Genomic DNA, 23,840 nt, shown 5'->3' with positions numbered 1-23,840 from the left:
AGAGCAGCACCCCTGTCTGAGACACCCCCTTATCCCAGCCCCTTCCTCCCTCCTCACCTCTCGCGGGGTTACACCTGCACCCCGGTTGGTCGGAAGGATTGCCTCTCTTTTAACAGATGTCACCCCAATACATCCCTTGTATGTCCACCTTCACTTTCCCTTCCGATTTCCAGAGGCCCAAAGAGACACGGGGTCAACCCAGCACTGATCCATCCAGAGGACACACACCCACACACCCGGCCTTGAGCAAGTCAGCCCCGCGAGCCTTGGTGCTGAGAGCTGAGGAGTCATTTCAGCCACATCTTTCTCCAGCCCTCTTCCCTGCGGCTTGGAGGCGAGCCTGGAGGGAAAGGGTCCACGGGAGGGGCTGGAAGGCGTGTGGAAGCAGAGCTTCCTGAGAGTGCACAGCCCAGCAGGCAGCAGGGAGTGGATGCATTTGTGACCATTCTTCTCCTTGGAAGTCAGACAGAATCCCATTACCGGCTCCGGACAGCAGCTCAGGGGCGTCCCGCCCCGTCCCCACTTGACAGAAGAGAAAGCTGGGGCCCAGGGGTTAGCAGAGAGGGCAGAGACCAGCTAGAGTCCTTGGTCTCCTGACTCCTGAGCAGCGTTCTTTCCCTGCACCTCGGAATCTGCAAACCAGTGGGGCCATTCTCTCTTACAGCCCAGCTGGGTGAGTCTCAGAGCAGCTCGGCCAGCCACCTGGGGCCACCAGCACTGGGACTCACACCCAGACCCTGCTGGGCCGGGCAGGGTGCACCGTAGAGGGTTCCAGAGCAGAGGGGACTAGGGCAGGGAGGGCCAAGCCTGGAGTTACTGATAGGGCAGCTCTCTGCACAGTGCTCAGGTGGCCTAGGGACGGCCATTTCCTATCCTCCCCCACACCCTCCAGTAACCACGCCTTCTCCCATGAGGCCTTCGGAGGCTCCGAGAACAGCAAAAGTGTGGCAGCACCTACTGTGTGCCAGGCCAGGCCCCGCCCCCAGCATGTATGCTCGGGATCACAGTCAACCTGGGACCTGGGCCCGGTTGTCTTTCTTACTCCTATCTTTATTGAGGAGGAATTCACACCCCGTGCAGTGGAATGTATCTATTTTGAAGGGGATCCTCAGGTCATTTTAAATGGATTTACCTACACCAGGTGTTTCCTGTAAGCCGAGTCCTACAATATCTGTCCTCTGGGGTCATGTTTTCAAGGTTCATGCATGAAACCAGAGCACCAGCTCTCTTTCTACGTATCTCAGCACTCCCCTGGAGAGCACACGGAAACCAGACTCACTGCCACCGTTTCAACTTGGAACGACCCTTATAGGACAGGGGAGAACTGCACCTGTGGGCTTCCGTGACTTTTAACTCTTTACAGAATGGCTGGTGGATTCAAACCCCAGACCTTGTGGGGGCACAGAGAATCATTACAGAGCTGAGATATGTCAGAGCGGGGCAGGGCTGGGAGGGACTTGAACGGAAAGCAGGCTGCCTCCAAAGCCCTGGATGGAAAGCCCAGGGCAGGACCAGCTGTGGTGAAGGCGTGCGTCCTTCGCAGCAGCGCGCCACCAGGCACTGCTCAGTAAATGTTGATGTCATCATCATCATTGTCACTGGGGAAACTTCCCATGGTCTACACGAGCTTCCCTCCTAATCCGAAGGCTGGATATTCTGCCTGGTGTCTCATGAAGCCTCAGTATTTCTTCAAGATGTAGGTACCTAGCAGGGGCTCAAGAGAAATGTTTGCTGAACTGAGAGTTGGTGAGCTTTTTGGAAAAGACAACGGGAAGGAAGAAAGTGCCCCTACTCTCTTTTATTATGCCTGTTTATTTTTATTTTTTGTGCAGAGTGATGAATGGCCTGTGAGAGATTTCTGGATTCTTCTTGTGCAACAATTCCCCCATGGCTGTAGAAGAGTCTGTGGCAGTTACATAATTTCCTGTCAACTTTCGAAGGGGTGGAGTCTAGCCTGCCACTCAGGTCGCAGCCTGATGACCTCATTTGGCGGCTTGAAGGAAATAAATGGCTCACTGGAGGGCAGACACAAGTTCTGCTACTCTCTGCTTGATCTTCCTGCTCACAAGCCACTTGGAACTGGGCTAGTGCCCTGGAGCTGGAGGAGCCATGTGGAGACCTCTGCCAGCGCTGAGATGCTTACACTGCCACTGGATCCACAAAACTTCCCACCCACTGGCCAGTGATCTTCCTGCATTTGGCGGCATTGCATGTGCTGCATGAGTCTGAAGAGGAATTTACAGACTGGTATCGGACATATGGGCTAAAATCAGACTTAGGGTCTTGATCTGGACTGGGCTGGACTGCTCTTTCTTAATGTACCATTAATTGCCCTTTGATGTAAAGCTCTCTCTTACACACATATGCTTGCCTATGAATTTATTTCTCTAGTCAACCCGGACTGACACTCCGAGTCTATCCAGCAGAGTGCTCATCACAATGTCCTCTCCTTCTGTGCTGCGTGGGCTTGTATTTCGCTTCTGGGACTGCTGCCGCAAACAGCCTTGGGAATAAAGTGTTTCCTTGCTTGACATGACTTAGGAGGAATGAATTTCTAACAGTGGGACTTCTGAGACCTGTAAGCCAGTGTTAGAGGAGGCTTGGGAGACACCGGGCCCTTCTTACTAGCCTCTGGGAAAAAAACACGCCTACCCTGCCTGCTTCAGGCCTCCTCCCCTGAAGGCATCTTGAGTTTTAACCTCTCCTAGGATTTTATCTTCAACCAGTGGGGTGTGGGGCCTTGGGTCCTTCACTTCCTTTCTGTGGGGCTGCTATCTGTTGATTAAGGAATGGATTTTCTTTAGAGCCTGCCCAGCAAAGAGAGTCTAGTCCCCACGTCACTGTGGGCCTTCAGAATCTTCCTTGCTCCAAAGGAAGCTCTCCCGGCTCTGATTTGTCATCTCCTGTGCAGGAGGTTGAGAGAGTGGAGCCATCAGACAGGGAGTGGTGAGTAAGCTCATCGGCTCCTTTCTGCCTTACTTACGCCATTAGACTGGGTCCCCCAAGAGGACCGATGGCCCAGTTCCCAGCACAAATTTGAGTGTGGCTATGCCAAACACAAGTGAGTAACCAAACAGCGAGCACGGCGAAAAGTTCTCCTCCAACCAAGAGGCCCACCTTCCCAGGCTGCATCTCACTGCCATAATCATTCACACACTCATTCATTCACGATTTAGTATGAATCCTCTGGGTCTGGCCCTGCCACTGTACCTGACTTCGCCCCCTTCCACGCCTGGCTCTCCCTCCAGGAAGCGGAGCTCCGACCTGCCTGGGAACCTGGGCATTGCAGAACCTCGGTCCGGAGCACTCTTCCCTGAGTTCCTTCTCATCACTCAAGTCTCAGCTAAGATGGCACCTCCCCCAGGAGATGTTGCTGACCACCCCCTCAGAAGGCATGGTAACGTTCCAGCACCTTGCCCCATATGGTCCTCAAGAATATTGTTGATTTCTGATTGTCCATCCCCTCCCCTTTGAATGTCAGCCCCAAGAGAGCAAGGACCAGGGCTCCTGGATCACCATCAATCCAAGTCTCACAAATGAATGACAGGCAGAGCCCGCAGGCATTAAGCATCTACTGTAGGCCAGTTATGGCAGAGCCCTGGTGGTACAGTGGGTTATGCGTTGGACTGCTAACTGCAAGGTTAGCAGTTCAAAACCACCAGCTACTTCTCAGGAGAAAGATGAAATTTTCTATTCCCATGAAGAATTGCAGTCTTGGAAACCCACAGGGGCAGCTCTACCCTGTCCTATAGGATCACAGTGAGTCGAAATCCACTCGGGGGCAGTGAGTTTGGGTTCAGTTTGGGGTACCAGATATAATACACAGCAACTCTTGTAATGCTCCCAACCAACCCCTAGGGTAGCAACAATGGTTATCCCCACTTTTACAGTGGAAGTGGGGCTGAGCCACAGAGTGGCTGCATGCTTGCCCAGAGTTGTATAGCGAGGAAGCAGGAGGCTGGGATCTCCTAGGAGGGCAAGGGTACCCAATACATCGATTGTGATCTGCTAGTCAATCACAAATGTAGTGTGGGTAGATTGCATGGCATTAAAAATAATAGATGTAAGCCCATCATCAATCCCGTCACTTAATTGATATACAGCGCAGCCAATCAAATGCAATCTTGGGTGTCAAACGCATGCTCAAACAACTGCGCTAAGTGCAACAAAACTGACAAGCTAAGTTATCAGCAATTTTTAGACCTTGTTTTTTTTTTCTCTTAAACATAAGAAAGGGTATTAAGATGAGTGGGAGAGCTGGACCAAGTAAGAAGACAAAAATGTATCACTTTCATACGGAATGGGAGATTTTGACACTGCAAGCCGACATTCAGCTGAAGTCCAGAGCACAGGAACAGTTCTGGAACGTACTTGCAGAGGGAAAGTACCCAAACATGAGACAATGCGCTGCCTCCTTGACTGCGTTATTCGGCTCTACTTATTTACATGAGTCAAACTTTTCCCACATAAGATCATTAAGTCCAAGTACCATTCCACCATGACTGATGATCATTTGGCAGTGTGCTTGAGGCTGGCTGTCAGCAGCTACTGTCCGGACTAGGCATCCCTGGCTCATTCTATTCAGTGCAAGTCATCAGAGTCAACTCAGATAATGATAAAAAACGTACATAGCTAATTGTGTTGTGTTGTGCAATATGGACTCATGCGGTTATGCAAGGTACATAAACATGCCTTGTCCATATACAGAATTACCAATGCATTTATGAATACATGTAATAAATGTTTGGCATTTTTGCAGTTGGTAGATGATCTTGACTTGATCATCTTATAAGTAGCTCACATGCTGAAGAAGTGTGCGCACCCCCCTGCCCTAGTGCGTATGCATACTGTCTGGAGTGTGCTGAGCCATGCAGGGGACATGGTGCTTGTCCTTGGGGGTTAAAGAGCCAGATGGCTAATCCACAAGCTAGGAAGTCTAGGGCCACTTCCTGGAGGAAGTAAGGCCCAGACAAGCCCTGAGGGTAACTAGGGTTTAGTGGAGGGAGTGTGTGGTTGAGTAGAGTGTGTAGAAGCTAGGAAGCCAGCCAGAGATCAGAGTAGACCTGGAAGCAAAGGCATGTGCTTGGAGGAGGGAACGTGGCAGTCAGCAAGGAGTCAAGGGGCGTGGTGGCCGCCACTCTCTGTGACTGAGGTTTTAAAGAGCTCAGAAGACAAAATGTCAAGCAAAACGCCTCACAAGAGGGGCATAGATCCCCAAACCATGCGGTGCCTGGACAAGATACAAGGCCCAACCTGAGTCCTGAGGTTGCTAGGCCACATCCTGAAGACCACGTTGTCCCCTGACCTGGTACCCAGAGGCCACTTGAAAATTGCTCTCTGAAAATCACTGCTGACTCCCTGTGACCTCTGGCACCACAATGGACCTTAGTCTCCCACGCTGGTCTTGGAGAACCAGTCCCAAAGGGACCTGCTTGCTCCATCAGCCTTGTACCCCATCGATAGGACACTCTGGGCCAATGAGAGATCAGCATTCCAAAAGTCAGATTCTGGGACTCTCCTGGATAACTCTGGTGTGCACTGGGCACCCCACACTTGCTGGCTCCGCCAGCACCATGAGCTGAACCATGCAGCCTCTGATGCGGGGGCTGACTTCTCTTGCTTCTCAGTCCTGTCCAAATACCGGGCAGTGTACCCCCCACCCCCCACACACACAGTGGGGCCGGATGTGGGAAGAAGGGGGGGGGGCGCTGCTCAGATCCTTCCAGAGACAAAGAAGCTGACCTGCAAAGAGTTCCAGCAGGAGACCCGCTCCCCCCTCCCTTCCCCCCTCTCCCTTCCCAGTCCACGTGTCTCTATTGTCTGCTCCCCGGCTTCAGGGGAAAGCACAGCTTCGGATGTGTCAAAACCACCACCCCCCGGCAGCAGGGAAATTAATTACTGGACGATTTTCACTTCCTCTTGCAGCGGCCGCCTGAGCTCGGCACCGGAACAGGACCGGCTGAGCGGGGCTGGGCATCTGCATGGGGGACATGCTCCCCGCCCCACCCCACCCGGCTCCGGCCCCTTTCTGGAAAAAGAAAGTTGAACCCCAAACCCAATAGGAGCCCCATCTGCTGAGGGGGGACTTCCTTTCGTTAGAGCTGAGCGTCCAGCTGCCACTTCAGAACTGGGGAGAGGGAGAGACGGGGCAGAAGAGCCAGGATGGAGCGCTGACTTCTCCCGTTGCACCCTCGTCCTCCCGGCACCCATGTGCCTGGACCCCCCAACCCTCTCTCCTCTTGCCTCGCCTTCTCCCTCGATCCTGCACTTTTCTTTCCCTTTCTTTGCATCCCGGAGGGGCGGGGGGCTTCCTTTTTGTGTGGCTGCATCTCGCCTTCCTCCCCGCGGGTGTGCGAGTGTCGCTACTTCTCGTCTCTGGTCTTTCTCCTCCGTTTCTCTCTTACTGAGGCTTATCGTTTTTTGTCCTTATCTTGGTCTCTACTGTGATTTCTACCTCTTTCATCCTCTCTCTTTCTCTTTTTCCTTTTCCCTCCCCCCTCTCCTTTCTCCCTCTCTTTTTATACCTCTGCGCCTTTCTTGCCCACACTTGCTCCCCTCCTTGCTGCCCGCCGCTCCCTGCGCCTCGCCTGCCCCCACCTCTGCCGGTTCAGGGGAACGTGTGTGTGCGGAGCGATTGTCCTGGGGGACATTTGATGGATTAGAGCGCTGAACAGTTCCATTGCTAGGGGACCACCTGATCTCCAGCCTGCGTCCCATATAAAGCCGGCAGCCCGGAGTGCTGATCACAGCTCCAGCGCCTGCCTGTCTGCGCGCTGCCGCCGAGCACGAGCCCGAGCCCGAGCCCGAGCCCGAGCCGGAGCCCGAGCCAGAGCCGGAGCCAGAGCCTCAGCTCCGGCCGCCAGCAGCACCGAGGCCGGCTCCGTGCGCCCACCCGCCGGGAGCTGTCCAGTGCTGAAACCCCGCGCGGCCAGCCAATCGCACCCGGCTGGCCGCCTCCCCCGCGGGGGCCCCACGCAAGTGCCCCGCCGAGCCCCCTGCCAGCCAGCCGCACCATGCCGCGCTCCTTCCTGGTGAAGAAGATCAAAGGGGACAGCTTCCAGGGCAGCGGGGTGCCGGCCCCCACCTACCACCCCTTGGAGACCGCCTACGTGCTGCCTGGCGCCCGAGGGCCGCCCGGGGACAACGGTGAGTGGGGCCAGCAGGGAGAGAGGGGAGCTTGGGCCCTCCCCAACTTGGACCACGAGGAGGGGCGCGAGCAGCAGGAAACCCCGGGAGGTTTCCGGGCCTGGGCGCCTCCCGGCTTCCCGAGGGCTGCGGGCGGGGCAGGGGCTAGGTCCCTACAAAGCCACTTCGAAAGTTGTGGCCCTGGAATGGGTCTGGGCAGAGAAGGTGGTGGAGAACAGAGAACACCGGGCACCCATAATGGGTTAATGCCCACGGCAGTATGGGGATTCACCTCTCCCTGGTGGTGTCCGGGCAGGGAAGGCCACTCTGCCAAGATGGGGTTGGTTCTGTGGGGGTACAGCTGGGGGTGTCCTTACTGCCTTCAAAGCTGCCCCATCTGGGGATGCCAGACAAGGGTCTCCAGCAACTGTTTATCACCCTCAGCCACACGCCTGCCAAGGGCCAAGCCTGTCCAGGGGTCTGAGAGAAAGAGATGTCTGGAAAGTGTCCCCCCAAGTGGCTCGGAGTCCCTGGGCTGCATTTGCTCTTCACACCCTTCCAGAGTCCACCCGACTGCTCCCTCTAAGCAACTCTGCCTCTCCCCCCACCACACACACACTCATACTTCATGTCCTCTCAGTGCCAAGTTCCTGCAGGGACCGGGATCTGGGGGACAAGGGAAGGGGGTGATCTCTGAAGGGTTCTGAGCTGAAGCAGCTGACTGCTTTCGTGGACCCCTCCCCCATGAAGGGGATCACAAAAGGTTTCTACTCTGATGGCCCCCCACCAAGGCAGGTGTCTGGGAGGAGGTGTCCCTGTGGCAGTGAGAAACCTGGCATCCAATGTGTGTGTGTGTGTGTGTGCGTGTGTGTGTGTGTGTGTGTGTGAGAGAGAGAGAAAGAGAGAGAGAGAGAGAGAGAGAGAGAGAGAGAGAGAGAGAGAGCGCGCTGAGGATGAAGAGAGCTGAGATGGCAAAGGCAGAGACCAGGAGGGTGGCGGGAGCTTTTGCCTAGGGGATTTCCAAGCACTTCACCCACATTCCGTCACTCTGCCAAGCCAGGTAGAGAGAGAGCTCTGGGCAGAGGGCTCTTTGACCTCATCAAGGTCAAAGAAGTTAGGGAGTGATGGGGGCTACAGCCACACCCCCTCAGCCTCTGGCTGCCCTCTGATTCACCAGACAACCCCCTTTTCTTCTAAGTCTCCTACTCTGCTGGCCCCCTTTCTTGAACCTTTTGGGGTCAATGACAGAAGCTATGGATGTGGCCAGGCTGGGCTGAGTGCTGGCAGGACAGAGGGTAGTCCTGGGGCCATGCCAGGAGGTGGGGGGGGGGGGAAATGTGTGTGCTGGGGAGCACTGAAATATCAGTCAAACAAGTGTGGACCCATTGAGAGACTATCACAAAGCTCTGGGCTCCACCCACCAAGTCCCCTGGTCCTGTCCCCAGGCTAGCTAAGGAAACCCAGAGTGTTTGCCCAGCAGAGTCCAAACTGCAGGTTGTCCCTCAGGAGGGCAGCAGGAAAGCACCTTGCCTTAGATTCAGCACAAAAAGGCTCTGCGGGGAGACCTGAGCAAACAGTGGGAAGTGGGTCAGGGCAAGAGCTCATGCTGGGCTGCTCCTGTGCAGGCTTCACCAAGTTTGATCCCCCCCCCCCCCAAGACCCAGCCCTGTCTCTGGGGCTTTCACCCAAAGGCTTCCCACCAGGGAATCCTGAGGCTGACCAGATGCCTGGCCTGGAACGCAGAGACCTGAGCTCTAGATCTCTGACTTGCTGGGTGACCTTGGGCAAGTATCATCCCTTCTCTGATCCCCAGCCTTCCCAGCAGTGAAAGGAGTTGGCACGGCATGAACCAAGGCAAGTTTGACCAGCTCAGTGTCTGTGATGGTCCAGTGTGGGGTGGGGAGCATTGGAGGTGCCTGGACAGGGGTCTCAGAGAAGGCCGGAAGGTCTTTGTCATGTTGTGTCTTCCACTTGATATTGGACGCCTGGCTGAGGGTGACAGAGCTTCAGGAACCTGGTATCTTTCTTGGCTTCGGTCACTGCAGGCTGCCCTGTGGCAAGGACAGGCACTCGGGCCCGGCAGCCTTGGCAGTTAGCTGCCTGTGGTGTACAGTGTCCACGATGGACTCCCGAGTGACCCTAAAGGCCTGGGTATGGCCGGGAACACAAAGGTCTACCCAGTCTTATGTTTAGGGACCTCCTGCAACCCTGGGGTGTGGCCGGACTGGGAAGTGAGGGCTCCCCCATCCATCAATGAGTTGGGGGGTGCCTGGGGTCCTCCGAGAGCTGGCCAGCTCCTGTTGTCTCCACTCTGCCGGAAATAACCTTGCTGCGCGTTTGAGGGAAGTGTGAAAAATTGCTGAGCCGACGTTTTTCTCTCCCAGCGTGTGTAAGTGTGCTGGGTAAACAAGGAGAAAGGGGGGGAGGCGTGTGGAGAGGGAGGGCAGGGAGGAGTAAGGGAGGGGAGTGGGGGAGGGCCTGGGGCTGGAGATAGTTCCAGTTATTAGAAAGATCTTCTTACAAGCCATTTCTGCAGCTTCTGCGGCAGGCTCAGGCTGAAACTGGTGGGAGGGCAGCCTGAGAGGGGAAGACAGGGAAGCCTGTGAATATCAGGTTTGCGGGGTGGGGGGGTGTCTCCAGTGCCTAGAGGATCATCAAGGAACCCTAAATTAAAAAGGTCCCCGCCCCCAGCTCAGGGAATACCTGGGAGTGCTGGAGAATGAGAGCTCCTCTTGCACGCGCATGCACACACACACACACACACACACACACAGCAATGCTCCTCCTCCCATATCCATCCGTCAGTTACCACAGGGCCAATCCAAGAGTGCAGCAGGTATGCCTGGGCTCCAGGTCACCCTCAAACCCATGGAACCCCGACACAGGCATGGGGAAGCCCCCAAAGGAGGAAGTCTCAAGCTCTCTCTGCAGAACGCCCCCCAAAGGCATAATCCAAAGGCATCATGCGCTGGGAAACGGTGCTTCTCTCTTCCCCACCGGCTCCTGGGCTCCGGGCTGGTCCCGGCCTCCCTACCTCCTCCCACCTCCTCACTGGCCCAAACACTGCTCACTCGGAACTTTACCCTCCATCAGCACCACCTAGCCAACTCTTTCCCTGGGGGTCCTGGGGACTCAGTCACTCCAGAAAAGGCTGCTGCTCACCCAGCTGCATGTCAGTCTCTGTGGGCCTCTGTCCAGGAGGGCCTCAGTGACCCCGGGGTGCCCATCCCCCAGCCAATAGCCAGGCCCCCTCTTCCCCTGCGCCCACAGCCAGGCCTGCTCCCATACCCACTTCAGAGTGTTATCTGACCCGGTGATGAGGGATCAATGCCAATCCAATAACACAGTTGTCCGCCCTCCGCGGCTACATTAAGCCTCTCATGTAGGCGGAGGGAGCTCTTCTGCATCTACCCATAGGCTTATCTTACTGACCACATCACATCAGTGCCCGCCTCCTTTCTTGCTCACTGAGGCGCCAGGCAGTCGCTCCAGGCCTGAGCGCATGGCTGTGTCCCCAGCTGCTGCATCTCCACCCCACACTCAGAATGTCCTTCTCGGGAGCACAGGTGCCAAAGGACTGCCCCCAGCCCCTTGGCAGAGGGAGCCCAGTGAAGGCTGAGGGGATGCCCAAGGACACATGGCAGGCCCACCCGGTTCTTCACTTACAACCACCACCTCTTCCCCTGGCATCTTCATCTCAGTGCAGGCCAAGGTCCAGTTGAAGCCTTATAAAATTTCCAGGTTCAAGGTCTCGGTTCTGTCTACAACCCAGGTCCAATGGACATGTTCAGTCTCAGGTCTAGGACCAAAGGCAATGTGTAGGTCCAAGGTTAATTTCCAAAGAGTTTAGATCAGGAGAACTCTAAGTTCACATTTCAATGTTTAGGGGCAGGTGAAGGCTCAGGGTTGAGGTCTAGACCCCAAGGCCCAGGTCAACATTTTAGGTCCAGGGTCAAGATCCTGGGCCAATGTCTAGTCCAAGGTCACATCCAAGTCCATCTTCAGGCTGGCTGTGCTCAAGTCTTAGATCCACCCTTAGTTTGATGGGCAGCCTAAAGCTAGCCTTCCCCAACAACAACAGCAGCAGCAGCAGCAGCAGCACCACCACCACCACCACCCCACCACCCCACCCCGCCCTCTCCGCCTTGGCCTCTCGCTCAACACTGAGCAGCTGAACCTGATCTCTGTTTCAGTTCTGACCTTCTGAGGACCTAGAAGTTTGATTTTCCTAAGAGTGAATGGGGTTTCCTTAGCAGGAGTCATAGGGCCAATATGGGGTACAGAGTCTGCAGGACCATGGTTCCTTCAAGGCCTAGAGTCACACAAGGGCAGCAGTGGGGCGGGGTGAGCATCTATGCATTGGAAAACCTCAGTCTGCCATCCCCAAGGGCAGGCAGGACACTACAACAAGTCCCTCCCATCAGCACAGCAACGTGTCTGCCCGAGACTTTTAAGCCACCACCCCACCCCACACACAGTGAACGAAAGCCTGTGAGGGCAGAGGACTGGCTCCCATCTACAATGGGGAAACAGGCCAAGGTTAGAATGCTGGGCCCTGCACACATGTCCCAGGGGCCCCATAGCTGGGAGGCCCTCTGGGGGCTAGGCCAGTGGGGTGACGCTGGCAGGAGAGAGGTGCACTTCCTTCTCAGTGGAAGCCTCCCCAGCATGGTTCATCCACCGCAGGTGCATCTTGGGTAGAAAGGGGCTTGGAAGGTGCCCTCTGCTTGCATCCCTTTTGGACAGAGGGTCAAGCAGTAAGCCTGGGGGGCAGAGGAGGCAGGGCACAGCACCACATACCAGGGCTAGAGTTAGTTCACCAGCAATGCCCCAGAGGAGCAAGAAGCTTCCTCCTCAACCAGGGCTGGGTGCTTCAAGACCTTCAGCCCACCCCACTCCCATCCCTACCATCCCTTGAACAAGTCTTTCCTATTGATTTCTGCAGAGCCGTGGTCTCCCTGAGGATGATGGGAATTGGGTCAGATTTAGAAAGAACCTTAATATGAGGGATTCCAGGAGGCAAGGGGATGTGGTGGGGGTAGAGGGCCTGGAATCCTCTAGAAGTCTGTGGTGGTGGGTATCTGGCCCCCACCTATAACCCGAGTCATAGTTAGTCTGTCTTTCTTCTTGCCCTCCTCCTCTGGACTCTGGGATTCCCCCCTTCCACCCCTCCACCCCCACCCTGAAGGCCAGGTGTCCCAGCTGCCGGGCCTTCCAGGAGGTGGGTGTCATTTCTGGTCCAGTGCCCAGGGAACCGTTAACAAAGATGCTATAATGAGGGGAAGGGGGAGGCACCCAGCCCCTCTGCCCAGCTCTGTGAGCAGACAGGAGAACCTATTTTTATCCTTCTCTGCTGCTGACAGACCTGGCTTTCTGCTCAGCTGGCTGGAGCGGATTCTTGCGGCCCAAGGCCCTGGCACAGCAAGAAGCAGCTCTAAATACATCCAGGCAGCAGCCCCTATGGTGCCCCCACCCACCCACCCAACAGAGCCAGGCCTCCTCTGGAAACTGGGCTGCCTGGGAAGCTGGCCCACCATCTCAGAGAAGGGAGGTGGGATGGTTGCTGGAGATCCTTGGGATGGAGGGTGGGGCCCTGGAAGGCAGGAGAGTTGGGGGCAGAGAGCGGACGCAGGAGAAGCCTGACCTGGCTCTGGTCTGTGACCTGGGGGAGGTCAGTACCCCTCTCTGCACCTCAGCTTCTGCACAATGAGGTCCCAGCAGGCAGTGAATGCGTTACCCACAGTCACAGGGGTCTGTTTCTCCACCATGTCAACCACGACTGTGACTCACTGTGATTGTTTATAAGGGGCTGGGGCACTTCGGAGCGCATCAGCCTCTCCTCAGCCCCCAACACCCACCATGAGACACAGGCCCGCAAGACAGGCTCCCTCCTGCTACTGGGATGGGGAACCAGCACGGGCTCCTCCAGAGTATTGGAGCACAGCGTGGGAGCTGGCTCCTGCAGTGACCTTGAGCAGGGCTTCGCCCCTCCCTGACCTCCATGCTTGGTGCAGCACCTGGCAGTCAGCAGAGGCCTGGAGTTGAGTTCTGCAGGCATATTATTATGATCCTCATTATCCTCACTTGTCAGGAAGGCTCTCCGGCTCGTACCCAGGGGGCCCTTGCAGTGGGAAGAGACAAGGGCTACAAAGAGCCCCCAGACTTGCTTCCCATCAAATTCCCTTCTCCTTTGAGCCCAGGATTGTCCCCGGATTGCAGACTTCTGTCTGAAATAGCACTCTTCAGTAACAGGCAAGAGGGGGCATCCGAAAGCTCGTGGAAAATGTTCCATCGGTTCTTTTCCCATGAACTTCTTGAAGCGCCCTTGTACACAACACCGCCATATCCCTGAAGCAGCTGTGCCACAGGAGGGCGTGTGGGACCAGAAAGGTTGCATGATGTGTCCATAGTCACACATCTCTGGGTGAGGACCAGGACGGGTAGGAGAACCAGGTCTTCTATCATGGGCCCCTGCCCTCCCTGCTGGGACCCAAACAAGAAAGTCAGCTCTCGGCCCTCAGCTGTGCGATGGTAGCTCAGCCTACCACAGTCACCTGGGTGGGGGGAGGGCATGGAGGGAAGTGCCCAAAGCCCAACTGGATTCCACATGGTTCTCCAAAGAACCCTGGTGACCCAGTGGTGAAGCTTTCTGCTGCTAATCCAAAGGTCGGGGGTTCGAACCCCCAGTCCCTTCTCGCAAGGAAGATGCAGCCGTCTTCTCCCACAAAGACCACAGGCCTGGGAATTTTAGTGGGGTACTCTGCTCTTTCCTAGAGGGTCCTACAGGGTCACTGTGACTCGGGATCGACAGCCATGACTTTGCTTATGGTTTTTAGAGGGTTCTGGGTGGGGGTGCAGGGGGGCGAGGTGCAGTGGCTCGAGGTCAGCTGCTAACAGAAAGGCAGACGGTGCAAACCCACGCAGCATTCTATACAAGAAAAGCCAGGCAGTCGGCTTCCACAAAAACAACAAAAAACCCTGGGGAGCAGTTCTACTCCAGAACACACGGGGTCAGAGGCCACCTCGACAGCCACAGGCATCCTCCAAGGGTTCTCCTGGACTGAGACCCAGAGGTGGCTTGCTCAAGGTCACGGAGTGGCCTGAGACACTCAAATGCCTGTCTGTGGACTCGGCTCCGGGGATGGCAGGAATAACAACAACGCATGCGAGGCTGTAAGGATCCCCTTGAAGTGTGTTAACCCATTCTCCCTGGCTGTGCGTGCCCTTTGAAGATGGCGCCCGCTGGGACATCCCTGGAGAGAAAGCAGCAAGAATGGGACAGAGTGGAGGGAGGGGGAAAAGACAAAGGACATCACGGACAACCTATTCCGCCACAGTGTCACGAAGGGACTTGAAAGCATCCCAGTCAAACTCTTTCCGGTTCAGTCCAAGCCCAGAGAGATTAAGCAACAGACCCAAGGTCACACAGCATGTCAGAATCGCCTCCTCCTAACACGACTGGGCTGTCTCTCCTATGACACCAAACCCAGTCCAAGCCAACCCCCACTGCCACTGTGCCTCAGGCCTGGTCCCATGACCCTGGTCCAGAGAGGGATATGGAACGTTTGGTTGAGGCACCTCTACTTCTGTACAAAGAGCTCTGTGGACCACAGTGCTGCAGTGCTGCCGGCTGCCACCAGAGGGCGACAATTGCTTCTTTCGCAGAGCTCCGGCTTTGTACCTCCTAGGCTTTCTCATCAGGACAACAGGTAGAAGTGAGGGTTGGGCCACAAGGTCAACAACTTGAAACCAGCCACTGCATGGGAGAAAGAGGAGGCTTTCTACTGCCTTGAAGAGTCAGTCTTGGAAACCCACAGGGGCAGTTCTACCCTGTCCTACAGGGTCGCTCTGAGTCAAAATTAGATCGGTGGCAGCAAGCAGGGGGAAAAAAAACAGGCCCAGAAATGAGTGCTAAGAGGTGTGGGGAGGAGTCCAGGAAAGCATTTTAGCAGGTGTTCTTACTCTGTCCTGGGTTTACAATGAGTAAGGCATTGGATTGGCATCCTAGCCCTGATTCCCTAACTGTGTGAACCTGGCACGTTACTTCACATCCAGGGCCGTGGCTGTCCCATCTTTGCAGTGGCACCAAGGGAGGGTTCATTCATACGCATTCCATAGAGGAGTGCCTGGACCCCCGTGCTCTCGGAGTGGGGCTGTTACTGGCTCTCTCTCTACTGCATGTGCTGACTCATGGACGCACAACTGCCTGGGTCAGGTGCCTGTCTGATCCCTGATTCACGGCCAACGGAACAGAGGCACAGAAAGGTCCAGCAGCTTGGCTGAGGTCACACAGTGAGGAGCAGTAAAGCCGGACCGGTGCTCTGACCCATGAAGCTGGCCGGGCACTGGCCAGATGTTTAGAGACCCTTGGAAACGGGCCCTGTGCTCGCCTCGTGGCCCGAGAAAAGCCAGCGAAGCAGGACACCCCCTTTCCCAAGATAACCCAACTGGAGACGGCTTCCGGGAATCAGGTCCTCCGCCCACTCCGCAGCTGGAGCAGGCTGGGCGGCCTGTGGCAGACCTGGGGGCTGGCCTGGCAAACTGTTATCACCCATTAAACAGAAGCCTGGGTACCACGAACTGCCATGCACTGCGCTGGAAGCCGGGCGGGAGGTGGCCAAGCCCAACCGCAACTCCATCCATGCAGTGGGTGTCAATCCTGTCTCCCCTCTTGAGCAAATCCATCATCACTCTGGGCCTCCGTTTCCTTATCTAGCTGTAACATGGAGATTTTTTTTGGTGATGGTTTTTAAAGGAGGTAATGGGGGTGAGGCTGTCAGCAGGGTGCCTGAGTATTTACTAAGTGCTCAATAAATGATAATTATTATCATTCTAATCCATAAGTACAATGTGAGGCAATACAGCAGGGTGGGGAGGGTCCTGGGAATGCCCGACATATATTGAAATTAGCCTGATAAGCATCCCCTGAGCACTTGGGAGACCTGGGTATCAAGCTGGCTTCCCGGGGTGGATGGTTCAAAAACTGTCCAAGCCAAAGAGAAGCAGGAGAGAAAGGATGATGTGCTGTGGGGTGCTGGACACTCTTGACTCTGCACTGCTGCTGCCCCCTGCATCTGTCCACAAGCCCCTCCCTCTGGAGTCATTCCACTCCCTCCCCTCCAATCCCTACTGACTTCTGAAGGGACAGAGAGAAAATGCAGGTCTGCTTGGCCTCCCGGACAGTTCCCAGAGACCTGCCGCCAGACAGAGTGTGGTGGTCAGCTGTCCTCATCACCACCAAATCCTGGCAGCCCCACCTGTGTAAAGTAGAGGGTGTTGAGACAGAACGCCTGGCCTTCCCTCTGAAGCACTTGTGCAAGCAGGTCCGCAAGCCTTTCTTCTGAGGTGCCTCAGGGTAGATTCAAACCATGAACCTTTCGGTTAGTGACTTCATGCATCACCAAGGATTCCAAGGTCCAGAGCAGGCCATCCCGAGTGTGGGGGGAGAGACAAGGGCCTGGCAGCTAGACCAACTGAGAGAACAGCTACAGACCAACAGCTTAGCAGAACGTCTCCAGGCAGAATCCTGTTCCAGGCGTATAACCTTGAAAAGCCCCCTGCCAGGCTGGCAGGGGGTGGGGGGCACAAGTCTGAGGGATCTCACACACACACACACACACACACCCCAATGCTGCTGAATCGACACGTTGCAGCGCGACATACAGGGAAGAGCAGATGCAGAGGGTTGCCGAGGGCAAAGGTCTTCATCGTTCTCCCAGAGCAACCTTACCATGTCATCACCAGATCCAGGGCTCAGGAACTCTGAAATATCATGCCCACTGACTCATAGCACCCCCCCCCCCCCGGGAGAGTTTCCTGAGGGTGGCACTCTTTACAGGACTGGGCAGTCCCACTTTTTTTTTTTTTTTTTTTTTGCCTTCACTGTGCCTGGTGGATTTGAAGCACCAGCCTTGTGGTTAACATCGCAACGCCCAATTCACAGTGCCAAGGGGAAGGGGTGTCAGAAAGAGAGGATCACATCTCCCAACTCCCCACTCTCAGGTAGTAGCAAACCCTTGGAAGGGGGCCTCACCTCCACGGTCTCCAGCATCAGAGGATGAAGGAAACACTTCCTAATTAAGTGCCCGGCTAATGAGTTTGGTGAAATCTGCCAGAGGAGCTGGCTGGGAAGTGCCCCCAGGGATGCCAGGACCAGGCTAGACATGGAAGGCAGAGGCAAATCGGACCCAAGGAGTTACCTGCAGAGTCCTGGGTTGCCTACCCACCCACTACTCAAGCCCAAGATGGACTGGGAGCAAAGCCCCCTGGGGCAGGGGGCCGAGAGGAGGGAGATTTTCCCTAGGTGGGTCTCCAGAAGGCTTACAGAGGCAGGAAGTCCTTTCTTGGATGCCCTACCATAGGCCACACATTTGGCCCCTTTTGAACCACCCCTCCTCCTGCCCCCAATCAATTCTGGGAGGTGAGGCGGTATCTCTGTTAACTGATCCTTCACCGCCAGCATCCTCTGAGCCAAGCTCATTCTGGGCGCCCAAAGCCAGTCTGAGGTGGGGGAGGCAGACAATTAAATAATCTTTAGTGAAGTCACTTTTTCAAGCAAGTAAAAGCATAATTATAATAGCTGCCATTTATACAGCAATTACTGTGTGCTGGCTCCCTCTTTCTCAATTTCCTTGTGCATAAAATGGGGATTGTTATTAGTAGGGCGTTGTGGCAATTAAATGAGTTAACCTCTGTGAGACAGGCAGTGCCCAGCACACAGTAAGTGCTCGCATGTCTCCTGTCACCACCTCTCCCAGGCTTCTCAAAAGCTCCAGGGCAGGCCCAGGGATCCACTGACAAGCTCCACACTGTAGATGAGGAAGCCGAGGCTCCAACAGAGCCTCTAGACTGTGAATAGAAAGCTTCACCTGTCTCCCATGGAGTGCCTGCTGGTTTCGAGGTGCTAACCTTATTGTTAACCGCCTGAAGTATAACCACTAGGAAACCAAGGCGCCAGGACTTAGGTTTTGAATTCAAAGCGCACCTAGGTTTTGGCGTCACACCACCAGGATATGAAACCCAGATGCACCGGTTACTAACTGTGTGATGGTATTATGATGACTAGATTTAAGATTGCTGACATCTCTCTACACCTCAGTTCCGACGTCTGTCAAGTGGGGATAATCATAAGACCTCTTTCACGACTTGAGCATTTAAAAAGGTCAAAAAACGAAACCAAACTCTCTGCCATCGGGTCGAGGGCAACTCATAGTGACCCTATAGGCTAGAACTTCCCCTGTGTGTATCCAAGATGGTAACTGCTTAAGGGAGTGGAAAGTCCCATCTTTCTCCTAAAGAGTGGCCGGTGGTTTCAAACTGCAGACCTTCCGGTTAGCAGCCCAATACCTAAGCACTATGCCACCAGGCCTAGTAAACTGCAGAGCAGCTACTGCGCAGCGCTCCAGGGAGGGTGGGGGTGGGAGACTGTGGTTGTTGCTGGCGCAGGAAGGATTTGAATTCAAGACGTCTGGTCCAATAAGCTGAGCTGCAATCAGCCATCACTTCCTAAGAGCAGCTGCAGGGGCGGATGGGGACCCACGGGTGGGAGTAACTGTTCCCAGCGGGAAGCCTTCCCTGGACCCTAACCCTGCGCGCCCCCGTTCTCGCCTCCTCCAGGTTACGCCCCTCACTGCCTGCCCCCAAGCAGCTACGATGCCGACCAGAAGCCTGGCCTGGAGCTGGTGCCCGCCGAGCCCGCGTACCCGCCGGCAGCGCCGGAAGAGTACAGCGACCCCGAGAGCCCGCAGTCCAGCCTCTCGGCGCGCTACTTCCGCGGCGAGGCGGCCGTGACCGACAGCTATTCCATGGACGCCTTCTTCATCTCCGACGGGCGCTCGCGGCGGCGCCGTGGCGGGGGCACCGGGGACGCCGGGGGCGCGGGGGACGGCGGCGGCGGCGCCGGGGGCCGCGCGGGCCGCGGGGGGCAGCCGGCCGGCGGCGGGCACCGGCACGCGTGCGCCGAGTGCGGCAAGACCTACGCCACGTCGTCGAACCTGAGCCGCCACAAGCAGACGCACCGCAGCCTGGACAGCCAGCTGGCGCGCAAGTGCCCTACATGCGGCAAGGCGTACGTGTCCATGCCCGCGCTGGCCATGCACGTGCTCACGCACAACCTGCGCCACAAGTGCGGCGTGTGCGGCAAGGCCTTCTCGCGGCCCTGGCTGCTGCAGGGCCACATGCGCTCGCACACCGGCGAGAAGCCGTTTGGCTGCGCGCACTGCGGCAAGGCCTTCGCCGACCGCTCCAACCTGCGCGCGCACATGCAGACGCACTCGGCCTTCAAGCACTTCCGCTGCCGCCAGTGCGACAAAAGCTTCGCGCTCAAGTCCTACCTCCACAAGCACTGCGAGGCGGCCTGCGTCAAGGGCGCCGAGCCGCCCCCGCCGCCCGCCGCCCGCCCCACCAGCTGAGCCGCGCGCTGCGCCCCCCGCGCCGGAACTCGCGCGCCAGGCGCTCCGGGGGCTCCTGCCCGCAGCGCCCTCTCCATCCGCCAGTTGCGTTTCCACCCAATTCCCCCCACACTCCCCTTGGGTTCGGGGGCGGGAGTGGGGGGGACGGACTCCTTCACCACCCCCAGCCCATTACACCTCCAGCACTATCTCCCCCACCCCACCCACCCACCCCCGCACACGGAGACCCACAACGTCCTGTCCTCTCAGGCCACCAAGCCTAGGACCTGGACCCCCTGTCTGCGCCCTTAGGGCTCCCAACTCAGGCACCAGGTCCGCAATTCTCGGGGCACCACACCGGAATTCTCTTCCTCCTGCGCACCTCCTCCCTTCTAACTTTTAGACCTGTCGTCCTTTCACTTCTCTGCAGCTTCTCCTTAGAGCCCCCCCACCCTGAGGTCCACACCCCTGGTTAACTCTCTCACACACACCCTCGGTTTTCCCACCCACACCTCGGTCCAGGCCCTGCAACTCCCAATCCACAACCCAGCCTAGTCCGTCCCTCTCCGTCCCAGCTGAGTCTCTCTCTTGTGTGCCACCTCTTGGGAATGTGTGTGCCACCTCTTGGGAATCCCCCATCTGGCCCAGAACTTTCTCTAGACTGGACCGTAGGTCCAGCAGTCCACGCTCCCCCACGTCCCAACTCCACCCCTACCCATTGCACACACACACACACACACACACACACACATACACACACACACACACACACACACACACACACACACACACACACCTACTCTTAGATTCACAGAAATTTCATCCCTTTTCCCCTTGGAGTTTACCAGACTCAGGAGGATTCCAGGGGTATCCCAGAGACCTGCCCCAAAAGCAGCCCCTCCCTGGGCTTGCAGCCTTGAGTCTACACACACACACACACACACACACACACACACTCCACCACCACCACCCACCCCTAGATTCTCTGAGCACTTTCCTCCCCACCCCCTTTCCTCCCCGCCCCCAGCACTACAGGGGCCCCTCAATTTCTTAAGGGGAGTTTGGGGCATCTCACAAATGCTACCCACCCCACTCCCATCCGGCTGGGTTTTTCCAGTTATTTATTGTGTATTTATTTATTTATCTATTTATTCTTTTATTTATCTCTTGGCCTCCCCCAGGGATGGTCTGGCTTCCCCAGCTGGACTGGGAGGCCGGGAAACCAAGCATGGCCATAGGGGGCTGTCGCCCCCACTCCATCCTCGAAGACGCCGGAGAAGCCCACCGCACCAGAGTCTGAACCCCCCAGGGTTCAAGGCGTGGGGCAGGGAAGAGGAGAGGTGACCTGCTGGCACTCAGCGGGGGAGGGGGCGTCAGAGGTCCACATTCGGGCCGGTCCCTACCCTCCCAAGCCTCCCCCCTCCCCCAAGAACCCCAGAAAGACACGCCGCCCGGACGCTTCCTATATATTCCCCTTCTCGAGGGACCCCAGGTTCCAGGGACCGACTGAGCCCCGGGCCCCGCTGGGGCCTCCCGCCCGCTCCCCGGGAGGAGCGCCCCCTCCCGGCCACGTCTATGCAACTCTCCCGGGCAGAGGGGCGGGGCTGCCAGCCGCCCGCCCATTGGCCGCCACTACCTCCCACCCACCCCCAGCCCCGCCCCACCCCGCCCCCGCCGCGCTTCTGCATGCCCGGGCGAGGACCGAAGCACACGCCTCCGCGCACACGCGCGCACGAGCCCTGACCCCTCTGCTTTAAGCACACGCCTCTGCCCAGCGCTCTGCGCCCAGTTGGGGGGCCTCCTCCCGCGCCCCAGACTCCGCGGCGTAGGAGGCTGGAGGCTGGAGGGGCCCTGGGGCAGGACAGCTTCTGGAGGGCTTCTGAGGCAATGGCGTTCCTTCGCCCAGGCAGGCCTACTGGGGAAGGGAGGCTGCAGGGATGGTGGGGAGGGAAGGAGATTGCAGAAGCAATTACGGAGGGTGTTACTATGTAAATAGGAACTTCCGACAGCAATAATTTTCCATGCATGCTAAGCCTTTTGGCCATATTTTGTACCAGCGCTTGGCGCTCCCCCTCCCCACTCTCACCCCCACTCGTGCCCCAGACCCTCATCCCTACCCTACTTCCAGCAGTATTACTTGTAACGCAATTCAGGGATATTAAAGGGACTTTGGCCACTCACCGGCACTTCCAGACCTTGTGATGTGAGGCGGGGAGGGGGGGGTGCAGGGAGGGGCGGGTGGGAAATGGGTATCTTTGAGGAACTGGATTTGTCTGCTGCATTTCGGGTCAGGGTCATCCGCCTGAAGCTGCCACCAGGAGTCCCACAGCCCGGGTCTCCTTTTGGCTGCACGTGGCCTGAAGCATTCTCAGTCCTGAAACAACCAAACGCCAGCTCACTGCCATCCTGTGGATTCTGACTCAGTCACCCTACAGGACGGATTAGAACCGTCCCTCTGCATTTTTGAGATGTTAGCTCTTTATGGGAGCCGACAGCCACCTCGTTCTCCTACAGAGCAGATGGTGGTTTCCCACTGCTGACGGGAACACACTACACCACCAGGGCACCTTAAGAGCCCTCAAATCCTGGGGTCCGGAACTCAACAGGGTTCAACAAGTAGATGAATAGCGGAAGTGAATGCCTTGACACATGGGGGAGCCTGTGGCCAATTAGAAAGTGTGACTCACCTTAAGATATTAAAATGCAAATGACCCTACCTGCCCCATGAATACAACTGTGGGCAGCCATGTGCCTCTTGAGGAATGGTTGACAATGCCCATATTCTTCGCTTCACCCGTACCCCACCTACCGTACCCCGCTACACCGCTCAGTCCAGGGTTCTGGACAGTCCCATGATCACGCATGCAAGTTGTCCAAAAACGACAATGCTGCCTCTCCAGTCAGTGAGCATCTACTCACCACAAGCTTCCAGGAAGATGCTGGGCAAGTGTACATCCTGCTGGACAGCTGTGGGGGGGACCTTTCCACAGCCTCACTCAAACTGCACTGGGGACCACCAACACTGTCCCACTGAATCCCAACACCCAACACAGACACGTCGAGAGATGGAGTCTCAAGCTTTGAAGATACCATGCTGGGCTGGGGGTTGGGAGCTACAAGCTGGAACCCCCACCTCCGCAGGTTTTCTCCTTTTGTGGGTCATGCACTCGGGCTTTAGATTCTCACCCTGGTGTCTGGTTGCCTTGCCCCTCACGTGCCTTTGGACGAGACCCTTCATCCTGAGCCCGGTGCTGTGGGCACATTGTCCTCTGTGACCACAAGCTGCTCTTGCTGGGCTGCTGCACCAACTACGCTTTGTTTGGGGCCCAAGGGACAGTAACCACTCTAGACCCGCGCTTGGAGTTTTATAGATATTGTATTCTCCATGAGATCCCTTTGCAGCAGGACGGGGTGTGATGCAAAGAACTAGGTGCTGGCAGAATTGGGGAAACAGCAAGTGGCTGCCTCTTCTGGAAGCAGACGGTGGGGGATTCCAGAACCGGAGCTCCTGAGTTCCAGAACACAGAATGTCCCCGGTCACTGCTCCTATGGCTGCCTCCTGCCACCCACTAGTCTGCTGGCTTGGCACGAGGACACCTCTACATAAAAAGCTCACGCCTCCACAGCTGTCCTGCCAGAATCAAGCGCCAGAGCAGTAGGAAGATGCCCACCACCATCGAAATTGCATCTCCCTGGCGGGGTGGGTCCCTGTGCTGCAAAGATATCTGAGAAACATGGTTTTTAAAACTCTCCAGCTTATGCCATATGGAAGTCACCCTAGGGGACATGGGAATGGGTGCCGAAAACCTTGTGACCAAATCCACCCCAGCTGCAGTGGTCCAGCAGCCATGTCCTCCTTCCTTGATTGGCAGCCGTGCAGAGGGAGGACTGCTCATCAGCTTCCGGAGTGACTGGCTTGTCTCAGAGCAACCCCATCCCCCGTGGGTTCAGACACCGGCCAATTCTGGCCAGTGAGACGCAAGTAGACGTTTGATGGAAGATTCTGGGAAACGTTTTTCCTCTCTTTTAAGAGAAAGGAAGCCAAGACTCTCTTCCTTGTGGATGTGAACAAGGAGATGGGTGGTCTTGCAGGCACAAAGGGAAGTAGCCTCAGTGTAACACCAAGGCCACAGATGGCAGAGCAGAAAGATGGAAGGGACGCCTGTCAGCCCAAGGACCATAGGTCTGGGCTTTGTGGTGGTTGTTATCCTGAATGACATCAGAAAGATGCTGAATCAACCACCCTAAACCACTCAGTGTGCTACCTCTGGGCTTTCTGGTATATGACATGGGTAGCCGACTCGTTTAAGTCTGTTGAACCTGGTT

At 56.5% G+C, this 23,840-nt stretch overlaps 2 protein-coding genes across 4 annotated transcripts in view; one reads left to right on the top strand and one right to left on the bottom strand.

Annotated features, from left to right (window-relative positions):
• FAM110A (family with sequence similarity 110 member A) overlaps positions 1-23,840 on the bottom strand; it is a 201,848-nt gene that overhangs the window by 161,599 nt on the left and 16,409 nt on the right. The gene's annotated exons all lie outside the window — the stretch shown is intronic.
• Positions 7,014-19,535, top strand: SCRT2 (scratch family transcriptional repressor 2). The gene is made up of 2 exons (XM_075528713.1): positions 7,014-7,146; positions 18,742-19,535. The coding sequence occupies exons 1-2, from the start codon at positions 7,014-7,016 to the stop codon at positions 19,533-19,535; spliced, it is 927 nt and encodes a 308-aa protein (XP_075384828.1).

This window comes from Tenrec ecaudatus, chromosome 12, assembly GCF_050624435.1.
Source record: "Tenrec ecaudatus isolate mTenEca1 chromosome 12, mTenEca1.hap1, whole genome shotgun sequence".
NCBI classification, from domain to species: domain Eukaryota; kingdom Metazoa; phylum Chordata; class Mammalia; order Afrosoricida; family Tenrecidae; genus Tenrec; species Tenrec ecaudatus.
This window is presented reverse-complemented; position numbering and strand designations above follow the sequence as displayed.

What these genes read in the sequence shown, in the direction of transcription:
- SCRT2 (XM_075528713.1), top strand. Translation starts at nt 7,014, where the DNA reads ATGCCGCGCTCCTTCCTGGTGAAGAAGATCAAAGGGGACAGCTTCCAG. An exon ending in AGGGCCGCCCGGGGACAACG is followed by an intron (nt 7,147 to 18,741) that starts GTGAGTGGGGCC and finishes CGCCTCCTCCAG; the next exon opens with GTTACGCCCCTCACTGCCTG.